At 41.8% G+C, this 22101-nt stretch overlaps 1 protein-coding gene across 3 annotated transcripts in view; it reads left to right on the forward strand.

Annotated features, from left to right (window-relative positions):
• The window catches only part of gria2b (glutamate receptor, ionotropic, AMPA 2b), a 152211-nt gene that overhangs the window by 96649 nt on the left and 33461 nt on the right, over positions 1-22101 (forward strand). For all 3 annotated transcript variants that reach the window (XM_043674000.2, XM_043673998.2, XM_043673997.2), the window contains exons 7-9: positions 10218-10385; positions 11660-11764; positions 21107-21217. In XM_043674000.2, the coding sequence (XP_043529935.1) occupies positions 10218-10385; positions 11660-11764; positions 21107-21217 (384 nt within the window). The remainder of the gene's footprint in view (positions 1-10217; positions 10386-11659; positions 11765-21106; positions 21218-22101) is intronic.

Raw genomic sequence — 22101 nt, forward strand, 5'->3', positions numbered from 1 at the left:
ATCATTGCTTAGTTTTCTTTGGTTGAATAGAATTCTGGACAGTGTTAATGGGGTCTTACTCTAAGATGGAGGGATGGCTTGACTGTTGGCTAATTCTTTTTTAAAGCAAGTACTCATTCACAGCATGTAAACACGACCACTCTGCACAAAGTCTAAGCAGTTGTTCCTTGTCTAGAGTCATATAATTATCCTGCACATCACATAATCATGACGTCATTGATGACCCAACTTCTTGTGTACATCCCCAGGAGTTAATACTTTACGCTGCAACTCCCCCAAATGTTTTTTATAATCATGTACACACCTTTGTTCGTGATGGCTTCATCTTTACACAATCTAATGTGGAGTTCTCATGGAGGTTATTGAGGATCTGCATTCTCCAGACTTTTCCTTCAGGAGTTACTGTTCCTCCTTTGACTTGGTCATCTTATTTTTCTTCCCTTCTCCTTCCCCAGCAGGGAAAGTTTATACTCTTTGTGGTTGGTTTTACCCTTGCCACTTTCTCTGTGTTTTCAATTTATCTAATGTTTAAAGAAAGAAAAGCTCCAACTTCATTGCTGAAAGTCATATCTTTCTGTTGTGGATAATTAAAAGTATTTTTGCTTATGCAATAGTTTAATACCTCCCTCTGAACAAAGAAATTTGCCCATTTAGATGGAACCTCTGCAGCTTTATTGCATTCCTAGGTGGTGGGAGATCCTTTGTAGCCTTTGTTTTTGCAGATAAATTGTGATTCCAACTGGTTACAAAATCTGACCTAAAAGAACTTGGTTATGGAGTTTAAAAACTCTTATTTCTCACTTGGTGTTAACTTTTCATCTTGTCGAGTCTGACTCCCCTGCATCCTCTGGAATACCTTTGGACATAATCACAAAAAATAGTCAATTAAAACAGTAATGTCCGAATGGCATTTTTTTAAACAAAAAACATCATTCAACATAGATAAACTAAATAGACACGGTCTAAATCAGAGTGGTGCTGGAAAAGCACAGCAGGTCAGGCACCTGTCCACTCCACCCTCCTCCCTGACCTATCAACTCCATCCCCACCCCCATTCACCTATTGTACTCAATGTTACTTTCTCCCTACCCCCACCCCCCTCTCATTTATCTCTCCACCCTGCAGGCACCCTGCCTCTAATCCTGATGAAGGGCTTTTGCCCAAAACATCAATTTTCCTGCTCCTCAGATGCTGCCTGACCTGCTGTGCTTTTCCAGCACCATTCTGATCTAGACTCTGGTTTCCAGCATCTACAGTCCTTGTTTTTACCTAAATAGACGGTCTTTTCCCTGCTTTGGGAGTGTCCAAAACTAGAGGGCATAGGTTTGGGGTGAGAGGGGAAAGATTTAAAAGGGTCCTAAAAGGAACTTTTTCATGCAAAGGATGGTGCATGGATGGAATGGGCTTCCAGAGGAAGTACTGGAGGCTGGTACAATTGCAACATCTGGATGGGTATATGAATAGGAAGAGTTTAGATTAGATTACATACAGTGTGGAAACAGGCACTTTGGCCCAACAAGTCCACACTGGCCCTCTGAAGAGAAACCCACCTCCCTATATTTACCTCTGACTAATCCACCTAACACTACGGGCAGTTCACCTAACCTGCACATCTTTGGACTTTAGAGGGATGTGGGCCAAGTACTGGCAAACTGTACTAGATTACTTTAGGATATCCAATCTGCATGGATGAGTTGGACCGAAGGGTCTGTTTCCATGCTGTACAGCTTTGTGACTTTTATGACTGTATGTCCGTGAACATTGCTGATTGGGCCAGCATTCATTGTCTGTCCCTCGTTGCCCTTAAGGAGGTGATGGTGAGTTGCTTTCTTTAAAGCACTGGAGTCCGTGTGCTGTAGGTAGACTGGCAATACCATTAAGAAGGTTTTTCCATGCTTTTGACTCAGCAATAGTGAAGGAACAGCAACATATATTTCCAAGATGATATTTTGAGTGGCTTACAAGAGACCTTGCAGGCTATGTTGTTCCTATATATCTGATCCCTTGTCCTTTTAGATGGTAGTGGTCAAGGGTGTGAAAGGTACTTTCTAAGGATATTCGGTGAATTTCTGAAGTGTATCTTGTAGATAGTACACACTGATGCTATTGAGCATCGGTGGTGGAGTGACTGAATGTTTGTGGAAGTAGTGCCACAATATAACTTGTTTTGTCCTGGATGGTGCAGTTGTTGGAACTGCAATCATTCAGGCAAATGAGACTCCTAACTTGTGTATGTAGGCTTTGAGGAGTCAAGAGGTGAAGTACTCACTGGAATATTCTTACCCTCTGGTCTGCTCTTCTAGCCACTAGTTATATGGCTAGTCCAGTTCAGTTTCTGGTCAATGGTAACCCACAGGATGTTGATAGTGGGGTTTTGAATGATGGTAAGACCATTAAATATCATGGGGCAATGGTTAGATTGACTCATATTAGAGATGGTCATTGCCTGGCCTTTGGGGCGCAAATTTTATTTACCACTTTTCAGAAGTGGCAAATGGAATGTAATGTAGGAAAGTATGATGCTATGTACTTTGATAGGAGGAATAGAGACATTGACTAATTTCTAAATGAGGAAAGGCTTCGGAAACCTGCAGTACAACTTTTAACATTTGCTTATACCTGTGTTTTTGTTTTTGCTGCTGTTTACCTATTATTTACTTATCTATGCTACGTAACTCTGTGATCTGCCGGTATTGCTCGCAAGACAAAGCTTTTACTGTGCCTCGGTACATGTGACAATAAATTCAATTCAATTCACTTGGGAGTCCTAGTTCAGGATTCTGCATGCAGATTCAGTTGGCAGTTAAGATAACGAATGCAAAGTTAGCATTCATTTCGAACCAGAACACAAGAACAGGGATGTACTGCTGAGGCTGTGTAAGTCTCTAGTCAGATCTATTTTAAATACCGAAAGCATTTTGGGGCCAGGTATTTAAGCTAGCATTAGAGGTGATCAGAGGAGGTTCACAAGATTAATCCTGATTTATTTGATAGAAGTTGCAATGCAATCCAATTGTGCCATTTTCCCTCATCATATAATACTGAGGGAAATACTGAGCTGCTCCTGTATCTCTATTAGTATTGATAGAATTGGTTTCTATAAATCTCTGTATTGCAATTCTAGTATTAGTTTTCTAATTCCTTTGTTCCTTCAAGGGAGATGATTTCCAAACTTTCTGATACCTTACTTCTGAATTTCAGGTTTTTTTTGATTAAATTTAAGTTGTGTTGAATGGTTTGGAAGATTTCTTGTCATCACGTCTAGCGAGTTTTCCCACCCTGTTTGCCCGGGTTATAGCACTGACCTTATCTTGGGGAAGGTAAAGTGAACCTGAGTACAGATGGAATCGGTTACTGTCCTGCTGCATTGATGAGTGCATGACTGAGAGATGCCACACAGGTCAACTATTTTGCCTGGAATAGCCTAGTCACATACAGGGTTAGTACCTTCACAGCCATTGGAAGAGGATAACTGCCCACTAATGCAGCCCTCGGGTCACGCTCCAGCATCCAGTACTGTTCTGTCCCTGGATATTTGAAGCATTTGTGTTAGCACTGTGTCTTGTTCATGCCAGAAAATGGACGTTGGGCTGGAAAACTCTAGGCCTCTTGTGGCCCACACACCTCCTGAGGGACCCTGCAACTCTGACCTCTCCCTGAGCTGGACGCTCCATGTGGGGGCCTGCTGCTACTCCTGGATTTGCTATGCTTCATGCACTTCCTGCATTCATCTTCTCTTACTTACAGACACAATGAGCAATATTTCATTTGCAGCAGGGCCCTTCCCTCTTGGTGGAGGGGCCCTTAATTAGGCACCGAATTTCTTAGATCTCAGACAGTCATTGGCATCGAACCATCCAAATGAGGGCAGAGATATACTGGACATGGTTAACGGGGAGACGTCTGCATTGGACCTCCACATTTCACCTCAGAATTTGCAGTTACTTGGTGAAGGTGTCACTCTGCCTGTGACCACCACATGCCATTGAATAGGGGTTGCCTACAGGGCAAACACCACACGAAATCCTTCACCCACATCAAATCTGAACCTCACACTATCCTCAGCACAATTGTGACATTTACATGACAGAGGACTTGAACTTGTGTGGCTCCATCCTTTGGGATGGAGCTAATTGTAGTTTCTCTTCAGCGAGTTCTGACTTTTTATACTGTCATTGTTGGTAACTCCAACATTGCTGAACTGCTAATTTTCAATTTGCAATCACCAATGGCATGTCGCAAATTTCTTTCCAAGATGACAGCAGAGTAGCAACACTGAATCTGAGCTCCTGGTCTGGTGCTCGGCTGCTTATATGTGCTTCCTTTTTCCTTTCTTTCTTTTCTCTTTCGCTCTCTTTCTTTACTTTTTCTCTTTAAAAGCCTTTTCAGCATTTTGGTAAGGCGAGAGCGGGCACGGCCTCCCAAGTATATATGGCAACAATGGCAAGTATCAGCTTCTTGGAGAGAGTGAGCCCTCAGAGAGCTTGTGACAACAGTGAATGTGGGCTCAGTGGTGAGAGATAGTGCGGGAATGTGGTGACTTCAACACTGGTGGGCCCCATCAGTGCAGGACTTGAGTTGGTGATTGCAGCACCCACTTTCAAGATGACAGTGATAGCAGGGCAGCCTCTGTGGTTAGTGGGGAAGGTGTTTGACAAGGGCTTCAGCAATGCAGTGGGCCTGAATTACTATTGGTGGATTGATGGGTGCAACTTTTGCATCGGTGGCAACATGGTAGCCCTGGGGGGTTCTCTTGGCAGCAAATCAGTAACAGTGGTGGTAGCCTTGGATTGGAACTCCTGGAATGGAATGTGATGCGAGGGCGTTGGTGGGCATGGAGCCCGTTGTGGAGACACCCCAGTGTAGTTGTGTTTTGCAAATGGCTACTTCTTGTTTTCATTGTTACAGTGTTGTAGTGTCCAGCTTTTGCTCATCAAACTGATGCTTACTCCATACATCCTGTGCCTTGTACCAGTCATTTTTAGGGAGCACTTCATATGAAGAGAAGGGAAAGTAAGGCTGATGACACAGATTGTGTTAGACACTGTCAGCACTGGGCACTACCTGGTCACCAGGTATATCCACCCCCCTTCTCAAGAGCCTGCATGCCCCCTATTACCTTGCACTACCCCACCAGACCATTTCATCCCACTCCCCCAACATGGAGATCCATTGGATTAAACTTTGTCTACAACTGTCCTCCCTACTCCTTGAACTCTGGCATTACACTTTCCTAATGCCCAACCTGTTCTTTGCACTTTGTCTGTGGAGGTCACAGTCAATAATCCCCTCCGCTCACAATGCCTCCTCCCATCCTAGAGCCTATGTTACCCTCTGATATTGTTCTAAAACTCCCCCATTCAACTTGAGAATTCCCTCATCACATTCTTAATTTGCCATTAATGCTTCCTTCTCTCAGCTTTGACTCTTTTGTCTGTTCTCTCATTCACCCCCTGCTGCCCTTACAGGTCCCCCCATTTCTTGAACCTTTTTGATTGACTAATAGACACACTTCAGATTGTGTTTGCCCCAAGATCTCTGGCTGACTTTAATGAACAGTGTCCAGCTATGACTGACTGGACCCCTGACTACTGCATTTACAACTTCCTGAATAATGATACACAATTCTCCTGACTGCTTGTGCTGGCCCGACAGGACTGACTGCCGAACAGCCCCAGGACTGTGCTGGGACAGATCGCTTGGCCGTGTGGAAGCCCCTGGACTGTGGTTGAGTGTTGACCATCATTGACAGCGTTGGACCCATTGGCTGACAGCACACACTTTGACCCCCCCTCCCCCACCACCACCATTGTTTTGACTGAGGAGTATCATTCATCACTGTCAATCTCTTTCTCTAATGCTGCTATTTTTTGTCTCTCATTGTCCCTCCATGCATTTCGAAAAATGGCAAGGTTGCATCCACATATGCAACTTGGTCCGGGTTTTATTCCTGTGCTGCTGCATTGCTAGTTACTGTTGCTATTCTCCTATCTGCACTAGGAGCTTAATTCACCCACTACACCAACTCTGCCACTGGGTGGGTGTTCTGGTTATTTTGGGTCTCTTCACCAACGCCACCACCTTTTGTTGTTGAGTACAGTTCATGCAACGTTTGTAAGATCGTATATCTTAAGTTAGAGTGATGGCTAAAATCGTGAGACTTTTTCAAAGCAACTCATTGTTAAAAATCACACAACATTAGTGTATCATCCAACAGGTTGTACTTTCAAAGTATAAGCTTGTACTTTCAAATAAACCTATTGGACTGTAACCTGGTGTTGTGCAATTTTTAACTTTGTCCACCCCAGTCCAACACCGGGACCTTCACATCATGATCTCATTAGTTACACCATGCTAATTATCTATATTCCAACTCTGCACAAGGTCTATACTGCTGGTTCTCGTTGTCATCATGTGATTATGACGTAACTCCTGAGAACGTACATAAGAAACTAACCTTTTATGATACAAGCCTGGGTTCTGCCAGGTTAATTGGCTCTAGAATCCATGATAATCTTAGTCTAACTCTGGACACAAAGGCTGAATCCTAGACATTGAGGTGAAAGTGACTGCCCTTGGCAGCATTTGATCAAGTGTGCATCAAAAGGTCTAAACAAAACTGAAGACAGTGGGAATCAGAAGGTAATTCCTTCCCCGGTTGAAGACATATCCAGCAAAAGGAAAGATGATAGTGCTTTTTGCAGCAGAATCCATCTCAGCCACAGGACACCTGCAAACGTTTCTCAGGGTTAAACATCTTCAGCTTCTTCATCAAAACTTTACCTCCGTTGCAAGGTCAGAACTGGGAATGGTTGCTGATGATTGCATAATGTTCAGGACCATTCATAACCTCTCAACTAGTGGAGCACTTCATACATGCATTTCCACTGCTGAACAATCCACTATCAACATCCCGGGATTACCATTAGTGAGAAGCTTAACTGGAGCAGCTATATATATATTGTGGCTATTTGTGCAGGTCAGAGGATGGGTAACTCATCTCCTAAGGTCCCAATGCCTACAAAGCACAGATCAGGACAAGTGCTGCTCCAACTCCAAAGATGTTTGTCAGCATCCAGAACAAAGCATACTTTCTGAGTGGCATCCCATTCACCCAGCATTCACTCCCCTCAGCACTGACGTACAGTGGCAGCAGTGTACGCAAACTACAAAGTACTCAGAAGTACTTCTTTAAGGTTCTTTCAACAATATTTCAGAAACCCATGATCTGAAAACCTAAAAAAAAGAGCAGCATTGGAAAGCCACTACATGTGGGATCCTCACTAATTCAAACACCACCTTGACTTGTAATTTGATCAGTATTCTTTCATTGCCACACAGTCAAAAGGGTGACGCAGTAGCTCAGTGGTTAGCACTGCTGCCTCACAGCACCAGGGTCCCAGGTGCGGTTCCAGCCTCGGGTAACTGTCTGTGTGGAGTTCACACATTCTCCCCGTGTCTGTGTGGGTTTCCTCTGGGTGCTCTGGTTTCCTCCCACAGTCTAAAGATGTGCAGGCCAGGTGAACTGGCCATGCTAAATTGCCCACTAGTGTTAGTGTTAGAAGGGAAATGGCTCTAGGTGGGTTACTCTTCAGAGGGTTGGTGTGGATTGGTTGGGCCGAAGGGCCTGTTTCCACATTGTAAGGAAACTAATCTAAAAATTCTCAAACTCCTTTTCTAATAGCACTTTGGTTGTTCCTACACCTCATAGACTACAGCAAATCAAGAAGATAGCTTATAACCATCTCCTTCAGGGAATTAGGAATGGGCAATATTTGTTAGTATCATGGATGTCCAGTTTAACACAGAGTTTGCCCTTGATTTCCTTAATTAAATCAGGAGAGCTGCCAGTGTTAAATATTTAGAAGGATTGAAAATCAACTAGGAGAAAGTGAGGACTGCAGATGCTGGAGATCAGAGCTGAAAAATGTGCTGCTGGAAAAGCGCAGCAGGTCAGGCAGCATCCAAGGAGCAGGAGAATCGATGTTTTGGGCATAAGCCTGAAGAAGGGCTTATGCCCGAAACGTCGATTCTCCTGCTCCGTGGATGTTGCCTGACCTGCTGCGCTTTTCCAGCAACACATTTTTCAGCAAGGGTTGAAAATCCACTAGGACAGCCTAGTGGTTCAACCATTGGTTCAACCGTAACTGAAAGGAAAGGCATTGAAGTGTTGCAAGTGAAATTGATCTCTGGTTTTTAGCACTGGCAAACATTTCAGCACTTTCACAGTAAGGAAGTGAAAAAAAAAGGAACCTTTAAACCTCTACACACAAGAGAAACCGTGTTCTACTTGTTTTAAGCTGTTCTTGAATAGAGTTAAGGATTCCTTGTGAATTGCCCCACACTGCCCTGTTGCTGGCAGCATAAATATAATTGACAGTGAAGAAGGTGATCTAAGATTACAAAGAGATCTTGATCAATTGAGTAAATGGACTGAGGAATGGCAAATGGAGTTTAATTTGGATAAATGTGAGGTATTGCATTTTGGTAAATCAAACAAGGACAGGACTTATACAATCAATGGTAGCGTCTTGGGTAGTGTTTGAAATTTGTGCTACAGGTGAACAGGGTGGTTAAGGAGGCATTTAGCATACTTGCCTTCATTGCTCAGACTTTTGAGCATAGGAGTAAGAATGCCGTTTTGAAGTTGTACAGGAGATTTCTTCTGGAGTACTGTGTGCCGTTCTGGTCATCCTACTATAGGAAGGATATTGTTAAATTGGAGAAGGCTCAAAAAAGATTGACCAAGATGTAGTGTGGACTGGAGTGTTTGGGTTACAGGGAAAGGCTGGATAGCCTGGAATACATTCACGAGAGCACAGGAGGTTGAGGATGACCTTATAGAGGTTCATAAAATCATGAAGGGCATAAATAAGGTGAATAGCAAGTGTCTTTTCACTCGTGTGGGGAAGTTCAAGAAAAGAGGGCATATTTAAAGGTGAATCAAGAAAATTTCGAAAGGATTTGAGGGGCAACCTTTTTATACAGAGAGTGGTTATTGTTTGGAATGAACTTCAGGAGGAAATGGTAGATGCAGGTACATTTACAACATTTAAAAGACATTGGGATAAGTACATGGATTGGAAAGATTTGGACGGATATGGGCTAAACACCAGATAAGTGGGACTAAGTTTAGTTTGGGAACATAGTCGGTATGGACTATTTGGACAGAAGGGTCTGATTCCATGCTGTGAGACTCTATAACATTTGAAAATTTGAATGATCAGAGCTCTGTCAGTATGTGAGCAAGGCATTTTAAATGTTTGCACTGGCACTATATTTCCAAGCATTATCAAGATGGTAGCAAGACCAACATTATTTGCATAAAAATGATGTTCCACCCAGTTGCAGAAAATCAATTGTTGATTCTTAATTTGATTCTTGTCAGTTGTATAACTGAAATGTGGATAATAGTGAAATAAAGACATGTACAGGAACTTGATTCCTTCTTGAGTCGGTCTGGCATTTCACTCTTGGAGCATGAATCGGAAATAACAGTATTTTGTGTGATCTTTGCACTTTTGCTCTTCCTGACTCTCAAAGAACATTCAAAAAGAAGTTTTGACAATGTGCTTGTTTTTCCATCTGCATGAAGAGTGAAAAGAATTCAAACAAACCACAGTCTCCTTACTTCCTGGACAAAGACAAAAAAAACAGTCTTTCAACACAGATCTAAGCAACTGTTTAACATATGAAAAGTTCTAATGTCTGTTTTTGGCAACGACCTGGGGTACCTTAAAGAAAGGATTCTTTGCATTTAGCAATTGACCAAAAGCCTATTATGTGAAAATGGACTTATTGCTCATACCTGTACCTCATTGTCCAAGATATCAGTTTTTAAAGGTGAAACTTTGGGGCTTAAGGAGAACCTAAGGGGATTACACCAGCACACGATTTATAACTTTTTCTTTTGTGTTTTTAACCACTAGGTTATCTCCCAAATACCTCGACAAAACAGATTATTTAATCAGTTATCTCAATACTGCTTGTGGAAGCTTGTTGTGTTCAAACATCTTCTTACGATTGTTTACATAGCAGCAGTCTCAGGAGGTGGAAAAGTCAATGTTTCGGGTGTGGATTCCAGCATCTGCAGTTTTTATTGTCTCGACATAGCAGCAGCATGTTCCATAGGGAGTGCTTCGCTTGGGATAGCTGGCAATCATAAAAGATGCTGTATAAGTACAAGCTCTTTCTCCATCATTCTCTTTCTTTTTCAGTATACCTCTGCTTTGACCTATGATGCTGTTCAAGTGATGACTGAAGCATTCCGCTATCTACGCAAACAGCGAATTGACATCTCTAGGAGAGGTAGCACTGGAGACTGTCTTGCCAATCCTGCTGTACCCTGGGGGCAGGGAATTGAAATAGAAAGAGCACTAAAATTGGTAAGTATCTTTTTGTTGTTAAGAAGCAGAAGTATTTAAAACATACAAGTAATGCCATGAGGTGGAAATCACTCATGGCATGAGGTGCAAAACGGCTCATATTGGATGAGCTCTCTGTTAAATACAATGTCTGATATTCATTTCCATTGCAGTCAATAGAAATGGAAACTGGTTGCTGCAGATAATGGGCAGCTGATCCAGAACCAACCACTTGAGTCAATGCTCAGGATAATTTCCTATCTCAAAATTTCCTTGACCTTCGACCATAAGTTTCATAAATTGGCACTCCTTTGAAAACAACTTACAGATTGTATATGCTAATATCTTTTAAAAGTATTACCTGCTCTGTATTTAGTGATGTATTTCACCAACTAGGCCAAAAGCTGTTCTGCTGCTTACCATATGTTAATGTAACATATTTTTGTAACTCACACTAAGAATGTGGGCAGTGCTAGTATGACCAGCATTTATTATCTCCTTTTACTTACTCTTGAGATTATCCTGTGAAACCTTCTTCTGGAATCTCTGCAGTCCATCTCCCGAAGGCATTTCCACACCTTCTAACTGCAGGAGCAAGATATAGAGAGACTGCAATTATTTACTGGCAGAGAAACTTAGAAACTGTTTCTGTGATATGTTAAGCAATCTAGGCTGTTGTTATTCAGTGATCATCCAATGCAAAAATCGGTATTCACTGAATTAGATCTCGCCTGAATATATTTTCTTCACTCCAGGTTATAATATATTAAAAAATCTGATGTCACTAAAACTCCTACACTCATTACCTCTTTGTAACCTGGTTAATAGCATTTATGGGGACTGCCAAAATTTATACAGAATGAGCTGGATTATCAGTTTTATTCCACATTGTGAAACATAAGGGACTGCTGTGGTTCAAAGTAATTTTCTTTCTAACTGGTATTTCCCAGAAGAATCTTTGTCATTGTCAGATCCATTTTTCAAATTGGACTTTGGGTAATAGCAGCTCAATTAACTGCAAATGGCCAAGGGGTTTTAGTGCTATCTGTCTTTATGTGTCAGCGGCAACATTGCAAAATGAACCAATTTTCTTTTAAAAAATGAATTATCTGCAATAATTACATTGCCAACAGGTACTCATCATGGGTAACATTCTAGCTCTATCTTGATAATTGGACCCCGCAGAATGCTTTTATTGACAGTGCAATCAGTTGTTAAAATTTGACAACATTATTTGTTAAATTATACTTCACAAAAATTGAATAATGTTATTTTCTCCTCATTCCCTGATATAGGTTCGCATTGATGGTTTAACTGGAAATATTCAGTTTGATCAATTTGGAAGAAGAGTCAATTATACAGTTAATATCATGGAACTCAAAAACAATGGTCCCCGCAAGGTAACAGTGCTATATCTGATCAATCTATCTGACAACTTTTTCAGGTTATCTCTTTGAATATCAATAATTTATTGTTAATTTATTGACACCTTGGAAGAAGTGAATCACATTCCAGTATGGTCTTCAGATGTTGATTATGAATTATGCAATGATCAATTATTTATTCTAATTCTAGGAATTTTTTGGGAGCATCTCATGTCATTTCCTGATGGTAAATTTATTATGTTATTATTGGCATATTTAAAGAAGGAGCAAAATCTGAATTGTTTGACTGACTTCAGCTTTGGCTAGCAAATTCTGCGTCAAACATACAAAGTAGGATAAGCCACTTGGCTCCTCTGACCTTATCAGTCTTCAATGAGATTCTTGGCTCTTCAGTTTGTGGTCTCAGCTCCACTTTTCTGCTATCACCTCATATTCTTGACTTCCTTGGTAAACGAGAACTTATCTGACTTAACATTGAAAAATACAATGAATCTGCCTCCACTGCTCTCTGAGAAAGAGAGTTTCACCAACCCTAAACCTCTTTGAGGAAAAAATTCTCCCAAGCTCCCGAATTTTAAATGATGTCCCACCTACAAGGGGAAACATGCTTTCACCATCAACCTTGTTGAGTTTCTGCAAGATCTTATATCTTCCAATATAATTACTTCGAAGTCTTCCAATGGATATCAGCGATTCCAACTTTGCCTTTCACCATAAATCAAAGAGTGTGAGTCAGGCAGCAACCGAGGAGCAGGAAAATTGATGTTTTGGGCATAAGCCGTTCATCAGGAATGAGGCTAGTGGACCGGGGGGGCTGAGACATAAATGGGAAGGGGTTGGGGCTGAGGGGTGGGTAGGTGGGAATGGGATAGATAAATGAAGGTGGGGGTGAAGGTGATAGGTCAGAGAGGAGGGTGGAGTGGATAGTTGGGAAGGAAGATGGACAGGTAGGACAGTTCAAGAGGGCAGTGCCAATTTGGGAGGTTGGGACTGGGATAAGGTCCTGTGTAGTTGAAGTGTCCCAGGACAGAAGAGCTCCTCATCTTCCATCTTTGCATACTTCAACCAGATGGGATCAATGTGATTTCACCAGTATTCCCATTTCCCCTCCCCCTACCTTACCCCATTCCCAACCTCCCAACTCGGCACTGCCCCCTTGAATGGTCCTAAATGTCCATCTTCCTTCCCATCTATTTTTCCCCCAACCACACCCCCCTCCCATTTATCTCTCAGCCTCCTTGGCCCACAAGCCTCTTTCCTGATGAAGGGCTTATGCCTGAAGCATTAACTCTCCTGCTCCTCGGATGCTGCCTGACCGGCTGTGCTTTTCCAGCACCACACTCTTCAACTCTGATCTCCAGCATCTACAGTCCTCACTCTCTGTCAGCATAAATCCCCCATCTCATAAATCAGTCAGTTGAAATTTGAGAACTGATTTGCATAACTTTGCCCCATCTTAAATTAACAGAATTAAAGTTAAATAAAGTATGTGAGGCTTACAGGCCTGCAATTTCCTGGATTATCCCTAGTGCCTTTCTTAAACAATGGGACAACATTGACTATTCTCCAGTTCTCTGGGACCTCACCTGTGGTGAAAGAGGATGCAAAGATGTCTGTCAATGCTCCAGCAATTTGTTCTCATGCCTCCCTCAATATTCTGCAATCGATCCAATCAGGACCTGGAGACTTAAGATGCACAACACATCTTCCTTTTTATTAGCAACTTGACTTAGAAATTCAACAGTCCCTTCCCTGAAATTCTGTCTGGTGAATACCGATACAAAGTATTCATTTAAGACTTCACCCACTTCTTCTGGCTCCACGCATACATTTCCTCCCTTGTCCTTGAGTGGGCCTACTTTTTCCCAATTCAGCACCGTCCCTATGACCTGTCCTACCTGCCTATCTTCCTTTCCAACTATCCACTCCACCCTCCTCTCTGATCTATCATCCTCACCCCATTCACCCATTGTACTCTTTGCTACCTTCCCCCACCCTCCTCTCTGATCTATCACCTGCATCCCCACCCCCATTCACCTATTGTACTCTATGCTACTTTCTCCCCACACCCACCCCCACCCCTTCTCGCTTATCTCTCCACTCTGTAGGCTCCCTGCCTCTATTCCTAATGAAGGGTTTTTGCCCGAAATGTCGATTTTCCTCCTCCTCGGATGCTGCCAGACCTGGTGTACTGTTCCAGCACTACTCTAATCTACACCACTACTTTTTCCCTGGCCACCCTATTGTTTTTTATATATGTATAAAAACATTGGGATTCTCCTTAATCCTGTTTGCTAATAACTTTTCATGACCCCTTTTATACAGTGAATGAAAGAATCCTTAGGAGTTTTGTTATGCAGAGAGATCTGGGTGTGCAGGTGGATCAAGCAGTAAACAAGGCCTATGCCATGCTTGCCTTCATTGGAAGAAGCATTGAGTACAAGGATAGACAAGTTATACTGCAGTTTTATAGAACTTCAGTAAGGCAATACTTAAAATATTGGGTACAGTTCTGGTCACCACACTACCAGAAGGATGTGGATGCTTTGGAGAGGGTACAGAAAAGGTTTACCAGGATGTTGCCTGTTATGGGGGATTTTAACTATGAAGAAAGCTTGGATAGTCTGGGTTTGTTTTCACTAGTGTAGAAGAAGTTGAGAGGCGACCTGACAGAAGTTTATAAGATTATGAATGGCAAAGATAGAGTGGAAAGTATGCGGCTTTTTCCCAGGGTGGAGGGGTCAATTACTAGGAAACACAAGTTTGAGGTGCGAGGGTAGGGGAAAATTTAAAAGAGATGTGCGAGGGATGTTTTTCACACAAAGGCTGGTGAGTGCCTGGAATGTGCTGTCAGAGGAGATGATGGATGCAGACACAATAGCAGCATTCAAGAAGCATCTGGATGAATACAAGTACACAAAGGGAATAGAGGGATATGGATCCTGTAAGTGAAGACATTTTCAGTATGGAAGGGCAAAATGTGTCAGCACAGGCTTGGAGAGCTGAAGGGCCTGTTCCTGTGCTGCATTGTTCTTTGTTCTAGTACAGTAGATTAGATTACATTAGATTGCTTACAGTGTGGAAACAGGCCCTTCAGCCCAACAAGTCCACACCGACCCTCCGAAGAGCCCTAGCCCTACATTTACCCCTTCACCTAACACTAGGGGTAATTTAGCATAGCCAATTCACCTAACCTGCACATTTTTGGACTGTTGTTAGACGTAGTCTAACAAATTCCCTCTACAACTTACATATCCCATTCTTCTTTAAATATGATAACATCTCGGACCTTCAGAATCCTTGAGGGGGAGGGTGTGCAGCCAGAAGTCGTGATGCACATTGGCACCAACGACATAGGTAGGAAGAGGGGTGGGGAGGTCATTCAGGAGCTCAGGGAGTTAGGCTGGAAGCTAAAAGCTAGGACAGACAGAGTCGTCATCTCTGGGTTGTTGCCGGTGCCACATGACAGTGAGGCAAGGAATAGGGAGAGAGTGCAGTTGAACACGTGGCTGCAAGGATGGTGTAGGGGGGAGGGCTTCAGGTATTTGGACAATTGGACTGCATTCTGGGGAAGATAGGACCTGTACAAGCAGGAAGGGTTGCACCTGAACCAGAAGGACACCAATATCCTGGGAGGTAGGTTTGCTAGCACTCTTCGGGGGGGTTTAAACTAATTTGGCAGGGGGATGGGATCCGGACTTGTAGTCCAGCAAGTAGGTTAGCTGTTTTTCAGGATGTCCAAGAATGTAGGGAGGCTGTGGAGAAGGTAGCACTGACAGGGAATACTTGCGGACACAGAGATGGGTTCAAGTGTGTATACTTCAACGCAAGGATTATCGGAAATAAGGTGGGTGAACTTAAGGCGTGGATCGGTACTTGGGACTATGATGTTGTGGCCATCACGGAAACGTGGATAGAAGAGGGACAGGAATGGTTGTTGGAGGTACCTGGTTACAGATGTTTCAGTAAGATTAGGAAGGGTGGTAAAAAAGGAGGGGGTGTGGCGTTGCTAATTAGAAATGGTATAATGGCTGCAGAAAGGCAGTTCGAGGGGGATCTGCCTTTGGAGGTAGTATGGGCTGAAGTCAGAAATAGGAAAGGTGCAGTCACCTTGTTGGGTGTTTACTATAGGCCCCCCAAAAGCAACAGAGATGTGGAGAAACAGATTGGGAAACAGATTTTGGAAAGGTGCAGAAGCCACAGGGTAGTAGTCATGGGCGATTTCAACTTCCCAAATATTGATTGGAAGCTCTTTAGATCAAGTAGATTGGACGGGGCGGTGTTTGTGCAGTGTGTCCAGTATGTAGATTGTCCGACCAGAGGGGAGGCCATATTGGATTTGGTACTTGGTAACGAACCGGGACAAGTGATGGGCTTGTTAGTGGGTGAGCATTTTGGTGATGGTGATCACAATTCTGTGACTTTCACCATGGTTATGGAGAGAGATAGGTGCATGCAACAGGGTAGGTTTTACAATTGGGGGAAGGGTAAATACAATGCTGCAAGACAGGATCTGATGCGCATAAGTTGGGAACATAGGCTGTCAGGGAAGGATGTCGTTGAAATGTGGAACTTTTTCAAGGAACAGATACGATGTGTCCTTGATATGTATGTCAGGCAGGAAAGAGATGGTCGTGTGAGGGAACCTTGGTTGACGAGGGAGGTTGAATGTCGAGAAAAGAGGAAGAAGGAGGCTTACATAAGGTTGAGGAAACAAGGTTCAGACAGAGCAGTGGAGGGTTACAGGATAGCCAGGAGGGAGCTGAAGAAAGGAATTAGGAGAGCTAAGAGAGGGCATGAAAAATCTTTGGCGGATAGGATCAAGGATAACCCCAAGGCCTTTTATGCATATGTGAGAAACATGAGAATGACGAGAACGAGGGTAGGTCCGATCAAGGACAGTAGTGGGAGACTGTGTATTGAGTCGGAAGAGATAGGAGAGGTCTTGAATGAGTACTTTTCTTCAATATTTACAAAGGAGAGGAACCATATTGTTGAAGAGGAGTGTATGAAACGGACTGGTAAGCTTGAGGAGATACTTGTTAGGAAGGAAGATGTGTTGGGCATTTTGAAAAACTTGAAGATAGACAAGTCCCCCGGGCCTGACGGGATATATCCTAGGATTATGTGGGAAGCAAGAGAGGAAATTGCAGAGCAGTTGGCAGTGATCTTTTCGTCTTCACTGTCAACGGGGGTGGTACCAGGGGACTGGAGAGTGGCGAATGTTGTGCCCCTGTTCAAAAAGGGGAATAGGGATAACCCCGGGAATTACAGGCCAGTTAGTCTTACTTCGGTGGTAGGCAAAGTAATGGAAAGGGTACTGAGGGATAGGATTTATGAGTATCTGGAAAGACACTGCTTGATTAGGGACAGCCAGCACGGATTTGTGAGGGGTAGGTCTTGCCTTACAAGTCTTATTGAATTCTTTGAGGAGGTGACCAAGCATGTGGATGAGGGTAGAGCAGTGGATGTAGTGTACATGGATTTGAGTAAAGCATTTGATAAGGTTCCCCATGGTAGGCCTATGCGGAAAGTCAGGAGGCATGGGATAGTGGAAATCTGGCCAGTTGGATAGAGAACTGGCTAACCGGTCGAAGTCAGACAGTGGTGGTAGATGGTAAATATTCAGCCTGGAGCTCAGTTACAAGTGGAGTTCCGCAGGGATCAGTTCTGGGTCCTCTGCTGTTTGTAATTTTTATTAATGACTTGGAAGAGGGAGTCGAAGGGTGGGTCAGTAAATTTGCAGACGATACGAAGATTGGTGGAGTTGTGGATTGATGGATAGTGAGGAGGGCTGTTGTCAGCTGCAAAGGGACTTAGATATGATGCAGAACTGGGCTGAGGAGTGGCAGATGGAGTTCAACTCTGTCAAGTGTGAGGTTGTCCATTTTGGAAGGACAAATAAGAATGCAGAATACAGGGTTAACGGTAGGGTTCTTAGTGAGGTGGAGGAACAGAGGGATCTTGGGGTATTTGTTCATAGCTCTTTGAAAGTTGCCACTCAAGTGGATAGAGCTTGTAAGAAGGCCTATGGTGTATTAGCGTTCATTAGCAGAGGGATTGAATTCAAGAGTCGTGAAGTGATGTTGCAGCTGTACATGACCTTGGTAAGGCCACATTTGGAGTACTGTGTGCAGTTCTGGTTGCCTCATTTTAGGAAAGATGTGGAAGCTTTGGAGAGGGTGCAGAGGAGATTTACCAAGATCTTGCCTGGAATGGAGGATAGGTTGAGAGTGCTAAGCCTTTTCTCATTGGAACGGCAAAGGATGAGGGGTGACTTGATAGAGGTTTATAAGATGATCAGGGGAATAGATAGAGTAGACAGTCAGAGACTTTTTCCCCGGGTACGACAGAGTGTTACAAGGGGACATAAATTTAAGGTGAAGGGTGGAAGGTATAGGGGGGATGTCAGGGGTAGCTTCTTTATCCAGAGATTGGTGGGGGCATGGAATGCGCTGCCTGTGGGAGTGGCAGAGTCAGAATCATTGGTGACCTTTAAGTGGCAATTGGATAGGTACATGGATGGGTGCTTAAGCTAGGACAAATGTTCGGCACAACATCGTGGGCTGAAGGGCCTGTTCTGTGCTGTATTGTTCTATGTTCTATTCCATTTGCTGCAACTGCAGGACACATTGGGCACACAGACCTCTGTACATCAGACCCCTTATTTTTCCTTCATAACTTACTATCCTACCTCATTTTGTGTCATCAAGTTTAACAACCAGATATTCAATCATTTCATCCAAGTCATTAATATTGAATGTAATTAGCTGAGGTCCCATCACTGGTTTCTCTGGCACGCTACTCATTTCATCTTGTTAACCTTTTTGGTCCTAATAAGCTAACCAATCCTCTATCCATGCTAATACATTATTCCCCTACACCATGGGTTCTGTCACATTTAATGTGGACTTTGTGAAATGCCTTCGAGAAATGCAAAGAAGTACAACCCTTTATCCACCTTTCTTGTTCCTTCCTCAAAGAACTTTAATAAGTCATTCAAACATGATTTCATCTTCACAAAATCATGTTGACTCTGCCTAATTGCCCTGGGATTTTCTCAGTGCCCTGTTATAACCTCTTTAGTAATAGATTCCAGCATTTTTCTGAAAACACGTTGAGCTAACTACCCTAAGTTTTCAGCTTCTTATCTCTTTTCTTGAAGAGAGGAATTATATTTGCTATTTTCCAATTTGACGTTGCTGCTTGTCGGTAAAACACTTCATGTCCTTTAGGAAAGGTGACTGCCATCCTTGCCTAGCCAGACATGCATGTGACTCCAGACCCACAGCAATGTGGTTGACTCTTAATTGTCCTTTGGGGCAATATGGGATGCACAACAAATGCTGACCTAGCTAGCAACACTCACTTTCTGTGAATGAATTTTTAAAAATGGATATTTGAGGTTTTGGCACTCGTTTCCTATTTTGTAGGCAGTAGTAGGCAACAGAATATTATTCATACCTTGATGTATTGAAGAAAGGTGCAGAAAGTGTTATAATGTTGACTGGCTGGAATATGGTACTGTACATTTTTATTGTTTGAAGTGTTGTTTCAATGGATTAAGGTAGTCTCTAAAGTTTATACTTGGAGTAAGCAAGGCAGATCCTCCTTAAAATCTAATCTTCTCCACTTTTTGGAGTGGAATTCCTCCTTTAAACAAGAAGTTAATGTTACACAAGTTGAGACATTTTAGATCTGTTGTGAATGTGGGGAGCATGAGTCTACACTTTTCAAGAGACAGCATACAAAGTTGAATATGAGTAAGTTGTTAAACTAGTAGGAAGAAGTTTAGATTAGATTAGATTACTTACAGGCCCTTTGGCCCAACAAGTCCACACTGACCCACCGAAGCGCAACCCACCCAGACCCATTCCCCTACATTTACCCCTTCACCTAACACTACGAGCTATTTAGCATGGCCAATTCACCTAAACTGTACTGAAAATGTGCTATTATTTAAGAACATAGAAAAAAAATGCTGTAAAAAAAAATGCTGTAAAAACAGAATCTTATCAGATTTTGGTTTCAAACATATTTTTAAGACTTCAATTGTGATCATGCAGCTCACACTGCACAAGCAAGTTTGTCTGATTTATGAAATAAATTGGCACATTTTACATGGATTAAATGAACATGAACTTGAAGTTAACTTCACCATTTAATAAATAATGTTGTAGTGAACTTTGATAGTTTGCAAAAAATATTTCATTTATGGAAACCAGTCCAAAGTGGCTTTAGTTTTGGTGGAGGAGTCAAAAACTAGAGGGCATAGGTCTAAGGTGAGAAGGGAAAGATTTAAAAAGGACCTGAAGAGTACCTTTTCATGCGTCTATGCAATGAGCTACCAGAAAAAGTGGTGGACGTGAGTACAATTACATTTAAAAGGCATCTGGATGGGTAAATGTATAAGAAGGTTTTAGAGGGATGGGACCAAATACTCATTTCCTTATTTTCCATTATTCAATCCACAAACTCACTATGTGAAGTGTGCCAATGCTCACTTTCTCACTATTTTTCTTTTAAATGCCTGTATAAGCTTTTACTATATATTTTGTATTGTTATCTAGCTTTGTTTCAGACTTTAACATCTCATCCATTTTTAGTTGTATTTGCATTTTTTTAGATATCTTCCCTGTGAGTAATTTTTCTGAAATTGTAGACTTTTTCTTTTTAACATGATATTGGCTTTAATTTCTTCTGTTAGCCACAGATGGTGTACCCTTCTCTGAGAGATTTTCTTTCTCACTTAAATTATCTTTGCTGACTGTTATGAAGTATCTCCAGAACTGTCTGCGCCTGTACTTCTATTGACCTATCATTTAATTTAATTTCATTGTTCACATTAGCCAGATCTTCCTCATACCTGCAATGCTTTTATTTCAATTTCGAAGTTAACTCTCCTCCAAACTGAAGGTGAGATTCAATCATTTTTTGATCACTGCTAACTTCAGGTATCTTTACTCTGAAATCAGCAATTAATCCCGTGTTGTTGAACATTACTATATTACTTGCTCTCTGGTTAGCTTTCGAATGTGCTGCTCTAAGAAGCTGTACTAAAAAGTCATTATCTGAGTTGACTTTGCAAATCTGCTTTGTCCAACCTTTATGTAGAATAAAGATCAACCATGATGATTGCTCTACAAGCTGCCATTATTTCTTCATGTGCACTCCATCATATAATCTGGTTACTGTTAGGGAGTTTATATACTAGTCCCATAAGTGACTTTTATGTTTTTTATTTCTTATCTGACTTACGTTTACTGTTATGACAAAAAGTGATGTGGATGTATTTTGAAAACAGTGTATGATGTAAACAGTACTAAGTATCTAACAATTATGTTGTGAAACTGGCAGATTGGCTACTGGAATGAAGTCGACAAGATGGTTGTCACAGCCACAGATTTCCTCGGTGGAAATGAGACTGCAGGAATGGAGAATAAAACTGTTGTAGTAACAAGTATCATGGTATGTTGTTGACCACATATAGCAAAGAATTCTCAATATTCTTAAAATTCTTAGCATAGAAACAAAATGAGTAACTAGAATATTCTCGCAATGCAAATAAATTTGTCCTTGAACAGTTTACGTTATTTTTGATCTCATTAAAAATGCTTTCTTCTGCTATAATTGCGTCAAGTTATGGAGCATTGAACTTTGACTTGGGAGATGTTTTCTGTTCTTAGTTCTGTGACTGTTAATTTTCCTGTTTTGAGAATTTAATAATCTTTGTTGCAAAACCCCAGATGCTTTGATCAGCACCAATTAATTATCATTTAATTATTAATAGTCCACAGCAATTTTATCCAAATATTGATTTCACATTTCAGAGTACAATTCCTTCAAAAAAGAAAATATACTGCCATTAAATTGTAGTATTTTTTACCTTATATAACATATTTGAAACATTGACAGGTTAATTTGTGGACTTGCATTTTCTGTTTTATGTTCAGACAGCAAATTAAAAATCTGAGTATTTAATTTTAACCCTGATCAAAAGGAACAAATGTCAGTGGAGAATTTAATTCATAAAATGGAAATTAATCCAATCAATCTTAAAGGACTTGAAAAGCTTTTACTTATAATGAGTAAAAGAAGTGAACATTAAATTTATGACACAAAATTAGCCTTATAATTTCTTCACAGAATAGAAATCTCAGATCTAAAATCATCAATTAAGACTGCAGGCATTTCTTTTCATTATTTCTATGTTTTCTTTGAATACTAATCCAGATGACGTGTTCAAATCACGAGTCAAGTTGAAATGCAAATATCACATTCTTAGTCCTGCCACTTTTTTTGTTATGGCAATGGATGAATGACCGCCATGTTTGAAAAATGAGGAGAAGGTA

The sequence above is a fragment of the Chiloscyllium plagiosum genome, unplaced genomic scaffold (assembly GCF_037043375.1).
Source record: "Chiloscyllium plagiosum isolate Xiang-an unplaced genomic scaffold, Cpla_swu_hap1 HiC_scaffold_36, whole genome shotgun sequence".
Lineage (NCBI taxonomy): Eukaryota > Metazoa > Chordata > Chondrichthyes > Orectolobiformes > Hemiscylliidae > Chiloscyllium > Chiloscyllium plagiosum.